The 19219-nt window shown below is 45.7% G+C and overlaps 1 protein-coding gene across 4 annotated transcripts in view; it reads right to left on the minus strand.

Annotated features, from left to right (window-relative positions):
- The window catches only part of LOC123597854 (BEN domain-containing protein 5), a 1446709-nt gene that overhangs the window by 85780 nt on the left and 1341710 nt on the right, over positions 1-19219 (minus strand). For all 4 annotated transcript variants that reach the window (XM_045477303.1, XM_045477305.1, XM_045477302.1 and 1 more), the window contains exon 9: positions 18272-18383. In XM_045477303.1, the coding sequence (XP_045333259.1) occupies positions 18272-18383 (112 nt within the window). The remainder of the gene's footprint in view (positions 1-18271; positions 18384-19219) is intronic.

The following is a 19219-nucleotide window of genomic DNA, read 5'->3' on the forward strand; positions in this document are numbered from 1 at the left end:
GGGAGGAAAAACCAGCACCTTCTGATGAAAAGAAAATGGCGGTGGAAGTCCACCTTTTGGCAGAGAGACAAAGATGAATCAGACGTGGCAGTTTCTTTCTCGGACTTCTGCCCCATGAAGAACCAATGGCACTAACTACAATATGTATTCACCCATAGGCACCTAGTTCTGAAATAGAAGATGCTACAGGAAAAAGATGCAGTAAATGCCAAAAATCAATCTATGCCACCAAATTGCTATGTGACCTTGAGGAGGTCACTTTCCTTCTGGCATTAATTTTCTCATTTGTAAAACGAAGAGATTTGAATGAGGATCTCTCATTTTCCTTTTGGCTCTGACATGCTAGGATTTGATTGCCTCTAACTCATCAGTCTCAACTGGCTTGAATGGGACCCAGTAGTATTGAGAATAATCATAGGAATCCATTAAAACATAGCCCAAAGAAGGTAATCTTGAGACTCAAGTGAGATAACCCAGGGAAAGTGTTTTGCATACACTGAAGGGCTCTAGTGCTTACTCTTCCATGGAAAAGAGGTGCACAAATGTGCGTCTGGTCCCCTAACTTGCGTTCCCCTAGCATCCTTCCCCCCACTTACATCTAGCAGTCGTCCGGGCCATTCTGCCCACCTCACCCTCTTTCCTCTCACCATGAAGAAAAGTAGCTCTAAACCAAAGGAGGGTATGATGATACAGTTGGAGACATAAATAACATGCTGGGGGAGGGCAAAGGACTTTGGAATGCAACAGATCTGGGTTGGAATCCCCCTATCTCTTTTTGCTCATATATAAAATGGGGGTGACTCTTCCTTCATGTGGTTTTTCTTGGAATTGAAGGATATAAAAAAGCTTGTGGGCTCACATAAGCACTCATTTATATCTGGGACAATGACAGAGGTCTTCCTGGGAGTGGTGGTGCAAAGACAAAGCTGAAAGCTACATAGAATCCTGAGAGCTGGGAAGAGAGAGGGAAGGTAATCACTCAGTTAGAGAGGAGTGTGTGGGGTGAGGGTGCAGGGGTGGGTATGGATGTGACAAGGGTGGCCTGTGAATGTGGGTGAGTCAAGTGTCCTTTAGTAAAGGAGGAACAGGCAGTTAGAATAAGAGTAGAAGTTTCATGCAAAGGAACATAAAGGAAGGAGTCTAAAACTTTGAATGTCAAGCTGGAGGCTCTTAACCCAGAAGGTAATGAGGGTCCCTGAAGGGCTTTGGGAAATTATACCTTAGGAAGTTGTAAGTGTGCTGATGCATCTTGGTAAAGAAGCTGCAACCCCACACAAACCACAGTGTGGGGAGGGAAGGAGATTGTCACCTCCCCAGAGGAGCTCTGTTGCTACACTCCTCTGACATGGAAATCTGAGCTATGGGGAAAACATCAGACTGCACCTTGAACTAAAACAGATGTGGTTACGACAGATAAAATGTTTTCAAGATTTTAAAAGTTCAATTTTCTTCCTTTTACTCTCTCAGGAGAATCACTGGTTTTAAACCCAGTGAAAATCCTAGGTAGCAAAATGAATGCAGAACTCCATTTGCTGACCAGATCTGAGTTAGACTGCTTTTATTGCTTGCTTTTCTTTCAGGAACCCTAACCCCACAACCTCAGTGGGTCTACCCTGGGCCCAAAAGTTTGGTCCTACCATAGGTCATGCCCTTGCTACTCAAAGCAGAGTCCTTGAACTAGTAACATCAGCATCACCTGGCAGTTTATTAGAAATGTAGATTCTCAGATCCCACTCCAGACCTTCAGAACAGAATTTGAATTTTAAGAGTTTGAATAAGAATACCCAGATGTTTCCCACACATTAGGTTTGGGAAGCACTGACTTACACCATGCCTTCAGATTGCAAGAGTTTCCTTATAGCCAGAGGAGGTCAGGGTTGGTCCAATCTCTTCATTGAACTAACAGGGACCTAAGATCCAGACAGAGAAAAGAACTGGGCTTTCCAAGGTTACCCAAGAAATAAGTATAATTGGTATAGTAAAGTTAATAACAGTAGACCATGTAATATAATAAAAAAGAAAGAACTCTCTCTAGCTAGCCAGAGATGAAGCACAGTATGTTTCAGGCCACTCCAATTTTGGAGTCAACTCAATGTGCAAGATTTACAACCCAGGTGGGCCAAATTATTTCATCTCTCTGAGCCTCCTTTTCCTCTTTCGAGCAAGTGGGAACAATACGAGGCTCTTGATAAGGATGTGAAGGTTAGGTGAAATAATGTACGTGGAATACTTACTACAATCAAGGCGCTCACTAGCTAGTAACTGTGCTATTTCAGAGATGCAGCCAGAATCCAAGGTTTCAGGATCCTACCTACTGTCTTTTCTCCTAATCACAGAGTCAACCCAAGTCCTACTAATGGGCATGGTTTCCTAATTTAAAAAGAGTTCCCTCTGCAGAATGGATAGCCCCTTCTGTTTGCCCCCTTGGCTTTCCTTTCATGGCATTTAGACACATACAATGGCTGGTTTCCTTCTCTGACTTCCACACTAGAGTGTGTCTTGTCTTAGAGCAGGGACCATGTCTTTTATCTCTGTCTCCCCAGAGCACATTATCATGGATATGGTAGCAGACGGAAGAAGTGAGGGATAGAAGAGAGAAGGGAGGAAAGAAAGAAGGAGGAAGGGAAGGAGGGAAAGAGGGAGGGAGCTGAGAAGATGTTGGGTTTTGGAAGCATTTTACAGCATGATGGATTCATTCAGAGAGTAGCTTGACAGCACAGAATTCATCTTTTTATGACTGTGACAACACTAATACATTTATTTCCCTTCTGAAATTAACTTTCTAATATTAAGAAAGGTCAAGATGAACTGCAGGAAAATGAGACATTTTGTCATTTTTAACAAATTATACCAAAGCAGACTGTCAGATTAAAGGGGTCACCGTTTTGAGGTCTAAACGCTGGTCCTGATTGCATAATCAGAGCTAATGCTTGTCTTTCCACACTTTCCCTGCCCACAGACCTCCAATAGTTCCCTTTGGCCCAAATGATAAAACTCAAATATCTCAGCCTGGTGTTCTGAGGCCCTTTAGAATCTGATGACTTTTTAAAAAATCCATTCCTTCCCCAAAGGGACATCCTACATCAGCCAGACCCAGCTCCTTCCTGCTATTCTCTTCTTCCTATGTGCCTTTGCCCATGTAATATTTCTTGTCTTAACTGTCATCTCTCCTACTGATGCCCACAGAAAGTCTCTCTGCCCTTTCTCTGCCCATAGCCATCCAACCCACTGGCTGGCCCTTTGTTGCTCAGGATTTGACTTGTTCTGGCCTTGAGCCTGCTACTTCTGCAAGGCAACTTTTTAGCCTTGAGTTGGCCCTGCCCATTGCTTGGACCCTGAGCTCCCACCCTCACCCACTCATGCTCTACCCTCCTTCAGAGGCTTTTGGGGAAACCTTGGAGGTCTGTGAGAGGACACTGAATGTGGGTGTTTTGAAAGGAAGAAAAGAGCCATAACCTTTTTTCCTGTTCCTCCTGCTCTCTTCTTCCTTTGATATTTGTGTGCTTGGCCCTGGGCTGGACTGAGGGCCATCTGGACTTGGAAGAATGAAAATTAAACCCTGACTCTGTCTCTTCAGAAAATTACTTAATAATTGTAGGCCTTAGTTTCCCCATTTGCAAAACAAAACACATCATCTCTACCTCACAACACTGTAGCCACCATCAAATGAATGCTTATATGTGACTGTGCTCTGAAGACTATACATTTCTGTGACAAATCAGTGAAAATAATTATAACAAGACCCATGTGCTAGTGATTCATCCCTAGCCTACAGTACATGTGCTCCAATCTGACACAAGTCATGAGGACCTGAGTGTGAGTCCCAGCTCCACAGTACTCTCACTGTGCAACCTTGGGCAAGCCAGTTTCCTGCCCTGGGCTTATGTGTTCTCTCTATATATTCTCTTCCTATGGAAGATTAGTTTGGAGCACCTCTTTGGTTTTTGCAGCTTGAGTTTCTCTGGCTCCACAAAGGGCAAAGTAAGCTCTGAGGCCCCAGAAGGCCAGAATTAAGTTACTAATTCAAGGTCAAAAGTGGCCAAATCAGAGGTTAGGAATGTGGACATCCTCAGGTGGTGCCCACACCCTGTGGATAAAGAGGAGACATCCTGAGGTGCAAACCTCTTGACTGCATTGGTATCAGCCAGCCCCATTTAAGACCTCAACTTCTGGGGCACCTGGGTGGCTCAGCCGGTTAAGCATCCGACTTTGGCTCAGGTCATGGTCTTGCGGTCTGTGAGTTTGAGTCCTACATCGGGCTCTGTGTTGACAGCTCAGAGCCTGGAGCCCGCTTCAGATTCTGTGTGTCCTTCTCTCTGCCTCTCCCCTGCTCACACTCTGTCTCTCTGTGTGTCTCTCTTTCTTTCTTTTTTTTTTTTTTTTTTTTTATTTTTTTTTTTTTCAACGTTTATTTATTTTTGGGACAGAGAGAGACAGAGCATGAACGGGGGAGGGGCAGAGAGAGAGGGAGACACAGAATCGGAAACAGGCTCCAGGCTCTGAGCCATCAGCCCAGAGCCCGACGCGGGGCTCGAACTCACGGACCGCGAGATCGTGACCTGGCTGAAGTCGGACGCTTAACCGACTGCGCCACCCAGGCGCCCCTGTGTGTCTCTCTTTCTTAAAAATAAATGAACATTAAAAATTTTTTTTAATTTTTTTTTTTTAATAAGACCCCGACTCCTAATTCACCTGTCATGTTCAACCCATGGAGTTCATTTTGGATTTCTCAAACTAAGTGCTCCTCAGGGAGGGGCAGGGTATCCAAAGTAATGGACTAAATCTGGAATTCCATTTACAACATCAACAGAATCAAGACAATGGGGACGATTCTGAACATTTGCTACTAAAAGGTGTCATCATATTCAAGAAAAAAGTAAATCAATAGAATGCCTCTCTTCTAGGTTCTCCATTTACATGTGTTTTAAAAATGAAAGAGGAGACCCCCTGGGAAATGTTGAGCCTCCTGCAGGCTGCTCTTCCCCTGGGGAGCAGCTCACCCGAGGCACTACAGAAGTCGGCCCTGGGCTCCTGCAGATCTTCTGTTTCCAACTGCTACTACCAGTTGCCACGACCTTGCAGGTTCTGACCGCTTTTCATTTGTTCCTTCTTGCGACTGACATTTTACTAACGTGTTAGGTACTGTGCCCTGGGCAAGAGACCACAGAGGTGAGAGATACAGTTTTATCCTTCAAGGAGTTCACAGCCGAGTAGAGAAAACAAGCACATAAACCAATCAGTGTGCTGTGGAGTGATAAATGTGTGCAACAGGGGAGATTATGGTTGGGGTGGGGAGTTGTGGAAGGTGTCATTCACTTTGAGCCTCAGTCTCCTCACCTGAGAAACAGGGATAATGATGCCCATTTCATATGGTTGTTCTATGGATTACATGAGACAATGACTAAGCACTTAATACCTGCTCAATAAATGACAGCGCCTTCCCTCTTTCCTACTCCCACCCCCACCCCAAGGTCCTGAAAAGCTGTCTTCATTTGTCCCATCCACTCCAGAAAACCCAGTCACATAGCAAAGATGTCTATGAAAGAACATGCCTTGGCAGGTAGAGGATTTTTCAAGGTTACAGCCTGGAGCTAATCTCCAGCAGAAAGAAAGTATCCATTTGTGAATGGGAGCCTGAGTAAGTCAACTTTTCTGACTGCTGAGTGTGTGCTGGTCGTGCCAGGAGTTTAAAGAAAAGCTTTAGCCTCGACAGGCCCTGTAGACACAGCCAGAGAGAGGCCATTTCGTCAAGTAGACTTAGCTGCCAATCAGGGTCCAAACTCCACCTTCCAGCAAGCCCAGGTCCTGAGCCTCAGCCGCCGAAACCAGCTCCAGGCCACACTCAGGGTCTGGAATTGCCCCGGAGGGTTCCTGAGGGTCACGTTTCCGGTATTCATTTTGGAACCATCCTTGCTGTTGTCATCCCTTAGGGATTATACACAGACATGCGCACATACCCAAACCCTAGAAGTGACAGAAATCTTGCCTTCTTGCCTTCTGAAGGTTAAACTGTAAAATTCACCCAGAATGGATTAGAACGGACCAATACAGGAAGCCCTGAGAGAGAAAGGCTCTCACCCCTGGAACTGAGCTTACTGTCATGCAATTAAAGGTATTAGCTCAAGCTGAAGAAAAGACTCACAGATGGGAGGGAGTTGGGGAGTGGTCAGAGAAGCCCAGAGAAAAGTGAGGGCTTGCTCTCTTTTAAGACCTACTTGCAATGCTCTTTTAATAACCAGAGCTATAGCTATTTTTTAAATACTACAGTTTATAGATGGTGATAATGTTCTGAAATTAACATCGAAATTGTGAAATTAACATTGAAATATCAGTTACCATATACTACTAGATTTGAGTTTATAATAAGAATAAACGCTAACATTTATCGGGTGCTTATAATTTACCAGCCTTAGAAAATACCACACTACGTGTAGTGTCATTTTCTAACCTTATAATGCCTCCATGAGGAAAGACTATTATCCCATTTCACAGATTGGGCCACAGAGTCTGAGAGAGGTGAGATGGTAGGTAGTGCAGGAGCTGGAGGCTGGTCCAGCTAACTGCTCAGTCCTTGCTCTAAGTCCCTAGGAGAGTACAGGGTCTGCCCCCTGTCCTTCCTGCTTACAGGGTGGTGCTTAAAGGCCAAGGTACTTAGCAGAATGAGAACAAAGTAGGAAGAAAGGGCACAATCTGAGGTTTGCTCTGGGGTGGTGAGGTCCCTGTTACACTTACCAAGAGGGCCAAGAGTTGGCAGACTTCCTAGGATGTTAGAAGCCTGGACGTGGGTGCCTCTGGGATAGGAGTTGTGAGCAAAGGGTAGTAGAGGTACAATGGATGGATGGTTGTGTGGAAAGACAGACAAAAGGATGGCTAGTCAGAAGACAGATGCATAGATAGGTATCAACTGACCCCAGTTTCCTTCTCTAATGTGGGCTGGGCTGGCTTCCTCAGGCTCTAACCCTAGGGACTGGCCCAGCACCAAGTAGCTGCCTCTGAGGGTTATTTTATTTTATTTTATAAAATGAGGTCCCTCCTCATATCTGGGGGGCCAGCCTCCCTCCTCATTCCATACATTTTTTTCCAGTTTTAAAGTTAAAATATACTTGTGGAAAATTGCTGGGAAATATACAAAAGCAGAGAGGAAGGAAACAACCCTAGTACCCAGAAATGCCACTGTTAACATCTACTTTACATCCATTCCTTTGTGTGTGTGTTAAACCTAGTTGTTATATGTCTTAACACCTAATACACATGTAATTTTGTCTTCTGATTCTTTTCATTTAAAATTATAGCATAAGCATTTTTATAATATTGTACACTCTTCATAAACATCCATTATATGAATGTATCGTGATTCACTTAATCAGTTTCCCACTGTTAGGCATTTGGATTTTTTTCTTGGTTTTTCACTGTTTATAAATAATGATTTGGTAGACTTTTTTTTTTTTTTTTGCATAAATCATTATTCACACTTCAAATTATTTTAGTCTAGGTTTGTAGTACTACAATTGCTGGCTCAAGGCTACAAACAGAACAATGTATTTAAAACCCCAGAAAGTCAGAGTAACATTTTTTTTTCCTCTCCCTTTTGAATTCCGCGTCCTTTCTACTCTCTAATAGGGAGCTCCCTGGATTTCAGGATGAAGCCCAAGCTTCCTGGGCTTTATGACTGGCCTCTGCCTACCCCCTCTCCTCACCTCCCACTTCTTTTCCATATGCTCCCCCAGTCCAGCTCACCAAACTCCTTAGAATTCTGAGTATAGTCACCTGATAGGTTTATGCTCACACACGCTGTTGCCTCCGCCTGTAACACTTCCCCAGTCTGTCTAAACAGCTCCTCGTCTATCTTCAAAACTCACCTCGGAGGTCACCTTCCCCAGAAAGCCTGGCCTGACCCCAAGTCCAGTGGCGATGACCTGTTTCTCCCACGTGGCACCCAGGCCCCTCGCCTGTCAGAGTGCTCAATACCCTGGCCTGCGGTCCTCAGCCTGAGGCGGAAGTCCTAGACCAGGGGTTTGTGAACTTTCTCTGGCCATGGAATCCTTTATTCAAACACGTTTGTCATAAACTGATAAAGGTTAACATCTGTTGAGAATATCTATCCCTGGCAAAGTGCCTTCAGCAAGTCACAGGAATCACTTCTGTTAACCCTCACAACAACGTCTTACAAGGAGGAAGCAGCTGCTTGCAAAGGTAAGGGACGTGCCCAAGATAGCAAAGCTATAGAATGTTGAAATGAGATTTAAACCCCAGGCCTGAACCTGAGCCCTTAATCACAAAATTCTACCGCGCAGGTGAAAATGGAGAGGAGCTACCCATGGGAGCCCCAGACCTCTTGCAGTTTTTCTGAAAACAGTTTGAAAACCACTCTCTATTCTGGATCATCGGTTCCTTGAGGGAAGCGACTGTTTCCTGTTTGCCTTTGTCTTCCAGTATATGGTGCCTGGGCTCTGAAAATGTTTTTTGAATGGATAAATGAACAACCTTTTTCTTTTGAAGATTGCAGGGAAGTTACTCTTTTATCTATATACTTTACTAGTCTTGGAGTGAGAACAAGAATATGAACCTGGAATGGCTTGCTGAGTGGGATAGCACGAAGCCTCATTGGCCAGAAGGTCAGGCTGTGTCCGGGCTGATAAGACGTCTCACAGCCAGACACCTGGGACCAGGACAGGGCTTGGGAGGTGGGCATCAGAACTTCTGGAGGATAGGGGCAATTTCTGGATGAAAGGTTAAACAGTTCACCTCTTGCTGGAAGCAGTGATTAGTCTGGTTCCTTTCATCAGAATTCAGCTCTCTCCACCACGGTAAATAATGGACTAATTAGGCATCTGGCTTACTTGATTTCCCATGGCTAAGGCCAATTTCTGAAATGCAATATGCTATTTGATGTACCAGCATGAATTCTTCCTGGGCTTGAGAGCCTCCCAACAGCAACAGCCAAAAATAACGCTCTGAGAAGTTCCTCACACATCGAACACAAAACATCTTAAATGTGACTTGTAAGTGGTAATAGGATGGTCAGGCTGAGAGTCTAAGGTGGTAACAGGCTGTATGCTGATCCTAACCTGCTCAAACCAGGGGCCCTAAGGGGAGGAGTTTTCTGGGGGGTGAGAAATGGATGGGATAGGTTACTGGGAACTCCTGGAAGAGATAACATGGAGGTATACCAGACGAGAAGGGTAAATGAAAAGAGATTATTCTGGGACTGTCCACAGAGACTCCTTTTCAGCTCATTGTGGCTGGATAATTGGGTGATCATGGGATAGGGAAAATGGAGAAGCAAGCTTGGTCTAATTTAGAAATCAGGGTAAGTTAAACAGATATTGGTAGCAAATCCTACATGACTAGATTCTAACATTCTAGAATTTCTGAATTTGTGAGCTTGAGAACAAAATTCCACACATGGGAGCTCTTAGTGACAAGGGATCAGCAGGGGCAAAAAATGAAGGAAAGAAGGTGAGTCAACAGAAATGCAATGCAGTGAGAGAGAAGTGTAGGGATTTGAAAGTCGAGGGTGCCATGGATTTCCCTGGGATGCTTTCGTGCTATCGTTCTGGGAAACACTGTGTCAGATGAGGTGGCTAACAAGATTTCCCTAAACGTTCATCAAGGGCCTACTAAGTAAGGGTGGGTCTCTGCCAGGTAACTGAGGTATAAGCTGAAAAAGACAGAATTTCTGTCCTTGAGAAGCTCAGTCTAAAGGAGGCAGGAAAACCACCACAAGAACACAGCAGGATGTGTGCTTAACCAGGGGTGTACCCAGCGCTGTGGGATGCATATAGAAATCCTAACAACCACCCTCTAGAGAGACTGCATTTTAATCAGTGCTGAAGAGGTTCTCACTGAGCTACCAGTGAGTGGCCAGCCCTGCCCAGGGGAGCAGGGAGGTAAAGGCAGATCCTTGGCTCTGAAAGGGTTTGCGGTTTAGCTGAGAAACTGGAATCCAGAGGAAGTCAGAGGAGATGCTACTATGGCACCAAGCCTACAGAATATACCCCTTGTGTGTTTATGGAATAAACTACTAGATTAAAGAAGCAAAGTCTGATGATAGAAGAACAAAGCAACAAAAAGCGTTGTGGGCCAAAGGGTTCAGGGAAATCTTAGAGAAAGTGGGCCTGGAGGTGGGTTCTGAGGATTAAGTAGGATTTGGAGAGTGACTTAGTGTGTCTCTTGACTTGAAATACTCTTCCTGCTCTTGACTCAGCAAATTCCCATCCATTCTTCAGAACCCTGTTCAGATGTTAATTCTAGGTCTTGCTGAGCAGATTTCTTCTTCCCTGCCTGTCTTTCCTCTCTCTCTCACCCAACACACATTCATGGAAGGCCCGTGCCCTGGGTATCAGGGATCACAAATGGCTAAGGTGAAGTCTAAGACCTCAAGGGAATCAGTCTGTGGTGGGGTATGGGAGCTGGGGACAGTGGGAACAGTGAGGTAAGTGCTGTAATGGCCAAATGCATAAAATACTAGTGGCTCCATTTCTCATATACCTACCATTGACGGCTATTTATATACATATTATCTTATCCTGAGAGAAATCCCAGGGGATGGGCATTGCTAATCCCAGTTTACAAATAAGGAAAATGAGATACAAGAGTTTAGTTGAGCTGGCTCAAAGGGAAACTTCTGGAAGCTTTGCTGATCTCCGTGCCATTGAAACAATATGTACCTAGTTACTTGATGAGAAGTATCCGGAGTCTTTCAGGATGAAAAGATGTTAGAGAAATTGAAGGAAACAACCACCCTGACAGGAATATTACTCTGAAGTGAGAGATCCCTCTCTACCCTGCTTGCCGCCAGAGTCAAAGTTATGATCTAGAGAGATAGAAAAACCATGCCTTTTATCACAGATGGGAGAAGTTGCCCTTTAGAAAAATAATGATTTTCCCTTAAAATTTCCTAAAGTTTCAAAACCGTCTCAGACTATTGTAGGAAAAAACTGTAAAATTTTCATGAACCCGAAGTCCCCTATGTTCTCAGAGCCCCGTGTACAGTATTATATTTACCTTCATTCTTTACTTCCACATTGAACCTTTCCCCTGGTGGCTATTTACTGATTTCCTGGGCCATGTTGGTAGGTGTGGAAAGACAGCTGAGTAGACTGGCATGTGTGATCTATGGCTGTGGTGTGAGTGCATCTAGTCTATCCCTTGTGAAACTTCTGGCAGCTGGCTGTAGTCTGGACACTTCAACAGGGCATTTCTCTTCACCCTACCCAGGGCAATAAATAGTCCTTCTTCACCTTGATAAAACGCTTTACATTCGCATACATCGGATCTTTCTCTCCATCCTGTGGGTAAACAGGCCAGGGCTTATTCTTCCCTTCTACCTGATGGACACACTGAGGCTCAGGAAACAAATGTTTACAGAACATCTGTCATGTGCTAAGCACCTTCAGAGGCATTCACTCCAGGCTGTCCTTCTCTGGCAGCAGCCAGACTTTTGTGCCTTGTCATGGAAATCTCACCCATCAGGGGAGCCTTCACAACCAACAGACAACTCCAAGATGATGCAGAGACATAGACTGTTGGAGCCAGATGGGCCCTGGGGAGTCTATCCTTCAACCCCTACAGTGTATAGACTGGGGTGGGGTGAGGTGGGGTGGGAGCGGGTGTGGGGAGTGAAAGGCCCAGAGAAGGGAAGAGACTTGCCTAAGAGCACCAAGCAAATTAGTGGTTCTGCCACTCTGGTGGGGGGTGGCTAGTATTCTCAGTCTCTCTTCACAGGCTTTAGCTGCTCCCTGCAGGGGATCTTTGGGGTAATATAGCCAGAGACATGTGGATGCAACAAAAGCTTGGGAACCTACAGTCCAGATTCCTGAGCTCCTGAGGCCTCAGGGAGATAGTCTGCAGATGCCCTAGGGATGTGGTACAGCCTCCTCCTAGGGGGTGATAAGCACCCTGCCACAGGGGGAGTATTTTCCCAGCCCAAGGCCATGGCTGTGGCCTCCTCTCCTGGTTTGCCCCTAAGTATGTATGTGCGTGGGGATGGAGTGCCCCCAACCTTCTACCCCCCTGCTTGCCAAGGTGGGTTTACCCTTTCCATCAGCAAGGCTCCTCTCCCAGGCTGTCAGGTATGAGCACACAGGCACCCCCTAGTTTCTAGTGAGGAGCTACCGTCTCAGGGCCTTCTGGTCTGGCGACCCTGTGAAACCTCTGCCCATGCGAAGAGCAGACCTCAAGGGCCGCTTCCTGCCATTTTGACTGGGTGGGGAGACTGTCTAGCTGTGTGTTTGTGTGTATGTTCCATGTGTGATCACGTATAACTTGACACCTATCTATGTGTCTGTCTTGTATGCACCGTGTCCATGGTGCTTTTATGCATATATTTTCTGTTTTTGGTATGTGAATGTAGGCATTTTCTGCACATCTCCACATTGTGTGACTGTGTGAGTGTGTGTGTGTGTTTTCTGTGGAGTATGAATGAGTGCCGGTTCTGTGTGTGTTAGATGACCATGCCACCGGCTGCTCTGTTTGTCATGCAGATGTGTTATAACTTATTTATTTATTTGACAGAAAGAGAGCAGCTTATCTTGAGGACTACAGGAGGCAAGCAAGGAAAAAAAAAAAAAAAAAAAAAACCCGGCCCTGTGTTGCTCTATTTTAAAAACTGCTCCATGTTGTTATGGCAGCTAATTTTCCTTAAATGATTTAAGGAAACAGATCTGTCTAAGAGCTACAGCCAAGTTGTTATAGCAACACAGGCCGTTCTCCTCCAGGAAAAAGGAGGAATCCCCACCACCACCCCCTGCCCCCCACCCCTGGAGCATAGAAGCCTCTCGCAAAAGCAACCCTTGGGTTCTTGGGGGACTCGGGGGGCAAAAGAAAGAGCAGGAGGGGACCCACTCACCTCCCACTGTCAGTCCTTAGGGAGTCTTCTTAGCAGCTGTGCTCACCACTCTCCAGTTCAGATCTCATTGTCCTTCACCTGCACTACTGGAATAAGCACCGAACGGGACTCTCTCCTTTCGTTTCGTCTCATCTCCTTTGATCCACTCTCCACACTGCAGCTTTCGTAAGTTTCTAAAGCGTATGTCATTCAACATAATATTCTCTCTGGTGCCATGTTCTCTGTTACGTGCTGGGTATGCATGAGGCATGTCTTTGAATAGCACTCCTGACGTTGGCCTTTATTCCCAAGTAATAGGGAGTCATTGAAAACTCTTAATCAGGCAGGGAGAGATCCAGTTGGATTTACATTTTAGAATGACTTAAGTTTTTAAATTGGGGGACTGAGTGGATGGAAATACTATTCATTGATCCCTGTCTCCCTTGCTCAAATGTTTTTGATGGCTCTCCATTGACTACACTGATCCTTAAGATTGAGAGAGGGTGTGTGCTTGGAATATTCCTAACAAGTGACGTTTTGTTCCATAGCTTTGATTTTTTTTAATTCAATCAAAAATCAATGCAAAAGAGGGCCTAAGACTTTGATTTTAATGAGAAGAGAGCACGGGGCCATAGGAAGAAGCCAAATTCCTTTGCTCCATGTTCACTCACCCATGAGCTTCTTCCCATCTGCCTCTCACACTGCCCTCTTGCGCTGCCTATCATAAATCCTGCATACCAGCTCAGCATCTGAGGCCTCTCTCACTTCTGTGAGAGCTTTCCCTGGAATGCCCTCTCCCCTTTCCCTGTAACCTCCCTCACCCCTAAACTACAGCCGCCATTGCTAGAGGCCCAGTCCAAAATCCTTGAGAAAACCATCCTTCAGACACCACACATATTCGATGAATCTCTCCCAACCCCATATTTCCAAAGCATTGCATTTTCTCTACCATAGCACACCTTCCTGGCTGCCTTGGATTAAAATTGTTCTTAAGAGTCTGGACTTCCCATCAGATTATGAGTTCTTCCTGACCTGAGATCCTGCCCCATTAATCTCTATGACCCCAGAAGTTACAGAGGGTCTTGCCCATGCATTGAGAAATGTGCATTTCATTCAATTAACTGAGCATTTTAAAGCAACACCTGCTTTTTTGTTTATCTTTGCCGAACACTTCTCTGGGTGTGCCTCTCAGATCGTTAGGTATTAGTAGACTTCTAGGTGGGTGGTCCTAGGAAGCTCATTCGTAAATGGGCTTAACTTTTTAAGATTGTAACTGGACATAGGTGAGAGAGGAGGGCCCTGTGTGTGCTCCTGTGTGCAAGTGGCTCTGGTTGTGTGGCTGATGGTGCGTGTGCCAGGATAAAGCCAAATTTCCATGGGTAGGGGTGAGCTCTCACCTGAAAGGTGATGTCATTTCTGGGGCTAATTACCTGGGGAAGAGGTAGAGTACTCAGACCTAACTTCAGAATGGAAAGGAGAAACCTGGATATAGAGCAGAGATGGAACTGGCTCCCTGGTCTTCACCACTGAAGGTGATGAAATGTCGAAGAGCAGCTCCCGAGTAAGACATGTTTGGACGGTGGGAAGACTGAAACCCAGGGATCTGAGGGGGCTCTGGGTTGCCAGAGAAAGCCAAGTTCAATGGTGGGTAGAATGGGGTGGGCACTGAGGCTACGAATGGAGCATATTAGTGAAGGTGACCAGAAGCCTGTGTCGTGGGAACCAGAGCAGGTAATACCATCTCAGGTTTTGTCCCTGAGAGCTTAGGACAATCTCAGCAGGTTGCAGGGAAACCTAGGAGAGGCTTTATGTCCATAAACCAGAGTCTTCAGGAAAAGAGGACACATGGATGGTGGTGGCAGCATCCGGGACACTCTGAGTGGGAGGTGAGACTGGGGAGAGGTAATACGGCCCAGTTGCTTCTTTTCATCAGGGAAATCCTATTAATACCAACTCACAGAGGCTCTGGTTTACTTCATCATTTGCTCAGCATTTACACTGAGTGCCTGCTCAGAGCTGGGTCCCTGCTGGGCACTGGCGACTCTGAGATGAATCAGCCAGACTCTGCCTAGGGGACAGTTCATCACAACTGGTAAACAAGGGCCAGGCTGTCCACAGGGAGCTGTCCCAGGAATGGGGCATAAAACACTTTATGTCTGAGATCCAGTACAGTCCTCTGGGTGAAACACTCCATGGTCAAGATCATCACTTAGTTTCCAAGACCCATAGAGTGGGGGAAAGGGCTTAGTGAGCAAAGGGCTAGGAAAGCAGCCTTTGAAGTAAATGCCATCATCAACACAGGACACCAGCCTCCTGTTGTCAGGTGGGGACACAGAAGAGCTCGTGCCTGAGACTCATAGTGTAGATTGGACATGTTACTTTTGCTCAACTTCAAAGTCAACATGTCTAAAGTTTGTGCCCGGGCTCGCTGCCCCTCCTGAGTTCCCATCTCAGGAAGGGTACCACATCCACTCCACTGTCCAGGCCAAACGATGGGCATCATGCAAGACCCCTTCCCATCCAATCAGCCAGGCACTAAGCTGCCCTCATCTCCCTCCATAATGCCTCTCTAAGCCTATAGCAGTAAGCTCTACTGGTCTCCAGCCTCTAGCCTGGCCCCGTGACCCTCCAAAACGGCCCCCTTACAGACACCAGAGGGGTCTTTCTGAAATGCGAACCTGATCCTATCATTTCCCTGCTTAAAAGTCCAAATTGCACCCTGTATCATAACCCTCTCTGCCCTTCTGTCTGCTCCTAGTACTAGCCACACTGAATGACTTGGAAATCTCCTGAGGGTGCCTCCCTCTCAAGGCAGATGCACAGATGTCTCCTTTTCCTGGAAAGCTTTCCCTGCCCTGGGAATCTTTCACACATCAGCTCAGGTGTGGTCTCCTGGGTTGGGTTCCTTCCATGGGCTCCCACAGCCCCTGTGCCTCCCTCTACAAATGCACCTGGAATAACTGCCTGTAAATACCTGTCTCTACCAGGCTGTGAACTCCTTAGGGGTGGACAGCAGCTCTGATTATTCCCAGCATCCAGCTAGAACCTGAAGGGGTTCGGTGAGGAACGACGATGCTCACAGACATAGTCCCTGCCCACAAGTGAGGGTCTGCTGATCCCCTGCTTGCTGATTCTGTCAAGCAGAAGGCCACTGGGATGAAGGAGTGAGGCTGTGAGCATTTAGAAACAAGGCCAGAAGCTGTCCTGGCAGTTCACACAGCTTTGGGTTGAGTGATTATGATGATGTGCGCAACAGTGAAGGTCAGGAGTAGAAAGCATTTAAAGCTATTAGGGCAGATGCTTTTGGGTACTGCAGTGTCTGCAATTGGACACAATGTCCCTTAAAGTCAAATGTGACTTTTAATCCAATCCAAATAATGTTTGTTGAGGATCTACTACACACGAGGTACTCTGCTAAGTGCTTTTACATAGCTTTTAAGTAGAGAGACGGTATAATTTATCATCCAAACTGGGACACTTCTAAGAGCGAAAGGGGGCACTGTTCATACTCTAGGACAACAGGTATAAGTGGGAACTGCCCCAGGCAAGCCAAAACTTATAACCATCCTACCCACAGGTTACATTCTCGGTGCTTTTTTCTCCCCCCGTAACTCCACACACAATTTGTAAATCTGTATTTACCAGTATTTACTTACTTAATGTCTATTTCCCTGTAGATTGCAAGGGTTAGGGTTTTGTTCACTACTAGAAAAAGCCTCAATGCCTAGTATGTAGAAACTACTTGATAAATATTTGTAGAAAGAAGGAAGGCAAGACTGGAGTAAAAGCCTGGGCAGGGAGAGAGGGGTGGGGAAAAGAGAAGAGGTGGAGGGAGCTGGGATCCTTGACTCCCAGGTTAGTGCTCCCTGTTCTTGCTTAGGACTTAAAGGAGTGGACTGTCAGGAACAACACAGCTTATGCAATGAGCTCAGCCTCCCCGTGTGTTTATTAAGTTCCAGCCAGCTGATGAGCAACCTATTCATGGCACAGAAAGTGTCTACATATCTCTGTCACTCATTCTTGCCTGATTTATGCTCTATAGCATGGACGAGTGCCCAGTTGTTTGTGAGCAAACCAATGACTTCCAATTGATGATAGCAATGGCAGGCTGAAGCCTCTTCTCTTTAGCAAACCTAACCCCCTTCACTTTGGTTCCTCCTCCATGCCCCGCCCCCCACCTCTCTCCTCAGGGATTCATCTAAAATACCATTTTGTTCAATGGCTCCTACCTTATCACTGTCCCATGTCTTTTTTTTTGAAAGCCATTCCTCATAGTTCCCTCAGTGAATAACTGTTTTCTATCTATAAACCACATTACAGTTGGCATAACACGATTTGCCATAGTTAATCCAATTCAATTCAACCAATAGTTATTGAATATCTATAACCAGCCAGATCAGAAAAAAATTTAGGGGCTATGGAAATCAAGGGATCATGAAATCACAGTCATCAAAGTTAGAAGAGATTCAGATGCCATCTCACTACAGCATCTTCCAACTGAATCTCCTCTATATGCCATTTTGACAGTGTCATTTAGCTTCAAGGTGAACACTTTTAGTAAGGCAAAGTTCACAGCTCCTACACCCACTCTGGCTCAGGCACCTCTAAATGTTAAAAAGTTCTATTTCTCTACAGGTCTTACCTCTACCTTTGGACTCCACCCAGAAGATGTCTGTCCTGTCCTCTCTGATAGTTCTTCAGAGATAGAATGACTATGGTCGTCCTCCTTTCTCTAACCTATGAAACCCCCAATATCTTCTCCTATTTCTTAAAAGTCTTACCCCTATGAGAAAACTCAATATGGACACCCATTGTTCTCCTTCTTTCTGGCATAGCAGGCCCTCTTCTCTGGGAACAAGTTCACTACCACCACCACCACCACCATAGCCCCTAAGTCCAACCATGTGGTTCCAGTGAGGCTGTCCTGTCTTACATACGCTTGCCTCTGGGGCCACAGTTGACTTGCCCAGTGGTAGCATGTCCTCCCAACTAGGCCAGTCATGGTCCTTTTGGAACTGGAACTAGAAAATGAGAGCGAATCACTCTCCAGCGATGGGAGTCACTAGATGTGACACTTGACACCTGTCTCCTACAGGGGAGGAGGGCCAGTCTACAGTATTCTGGGACTCTTATAATAAATTCTCTATTTTGCATATTTCAAGTTGTATTTCTTTTGCTTGTAGCCAAAGAGCCTTGACAAATATGAATCTGCTTCAATATATTTCCTTTATCCCATGAGACCTCCTGAACCCAACTGAACCCAGTATTTGTGAAGGGAGGGGAAGCTACTCATTTAGAGATGAGACCAGCGGCCTAATACCCACCCTGGTTTGACCCTGCACTCCTAATTTGTAGCTCCTAGTAGATATCCCCAGTACAACGCTGCCCTTTCCCAGATTAAGGCATAAAACCAGCAGGTGCTGAATGGGTTTGGTTACTCACTGGGTCATTGTACATCTGGATGATGAGCTGTTTCACTCCATGCAGGGTAGGGTGGGCCCACGGAGAGGGATCCAGCCAGTGACGGTTCAGGTCAAACCCCATTAGAGAGCACCTGGGTAATACCCAAAGTCAGAGTCAGTAGGAACAGGACAAACCAAGCTTCTCACTTACCAAAATACAGTTAGGAGTAGGAACAATCATTATGTCACTTATCTAGTCTTTATTTTTTGCCAGAGACAGTTCTAAACATTTTACATGTATTAATTCATTCAATGCTTTCAACAACCCTATGAAGCCACTACTGTTATAATTCCCACTTTACATAAGAAGAAGCTGAGTCACAGAGAAGTTCAGATATTTCTGTCGACGAGTCTGACTTCAGTATCCACTCTCTGAGACTGCAGATATATGTACATGTGTTACACAGAGCAGTAGAAAGAAATGTTCAGGCTGAAGTCACTGGTGTCCCTATTATTCCTCTCTGTCTCCTACCCATAGGTAACCCATTGTCTCTACCTTCAAAATGTATTAAAAATCAATACCTTTTTATCACCTCCATTGATATTACCTTGAGCTTGGACCAAGGTCCCAAGTATTGTAATAATCTCTTACCTGGTCTTATTTCCATCCTGACGTGCTCCCAGCCCACCTCTCACCTTATCTTCCCCTTGCACCCCCATTTTCCACACAACGTCCAGGGTGATCCTCTAAAACATAAGTAAAATTATGTCCCTTTCCTCAAATGGTCCCTATTAGATGCAGAGTAAAGCCCCCCACAAGCTACAAGTCCCCATGTGGTCCTTCTCTGCCAACCTCTCTGACTTCAGCTCCTACCACCATCCCTCTTGCTTCCTCTGTGCCAGATGCTGGAGTCCTCATTGTTCCTTCAACACACCAGGTGCATCTTGTCTCAGGGCTTTTGTACAGACTGTCCCTCTGCCCAAATAC

The sequence above is a fragment of the Leopardus geoffroyi genome, chromosome C1, assembly GCF_018350155.1.
Source record: "Leopardus geoffroyi isolate Oge1 chromosome C1, O.geoffroyi_Oge1_pat1.0, whole genome shotgun sequence".
Classification (NCBI taxonomy): domain Eukaryota; kingdom Metazoa; phylum Chordata; class Mammalia; order Carnivora; family Felidae; genus Leopardus; species Leopardus geoffroyi.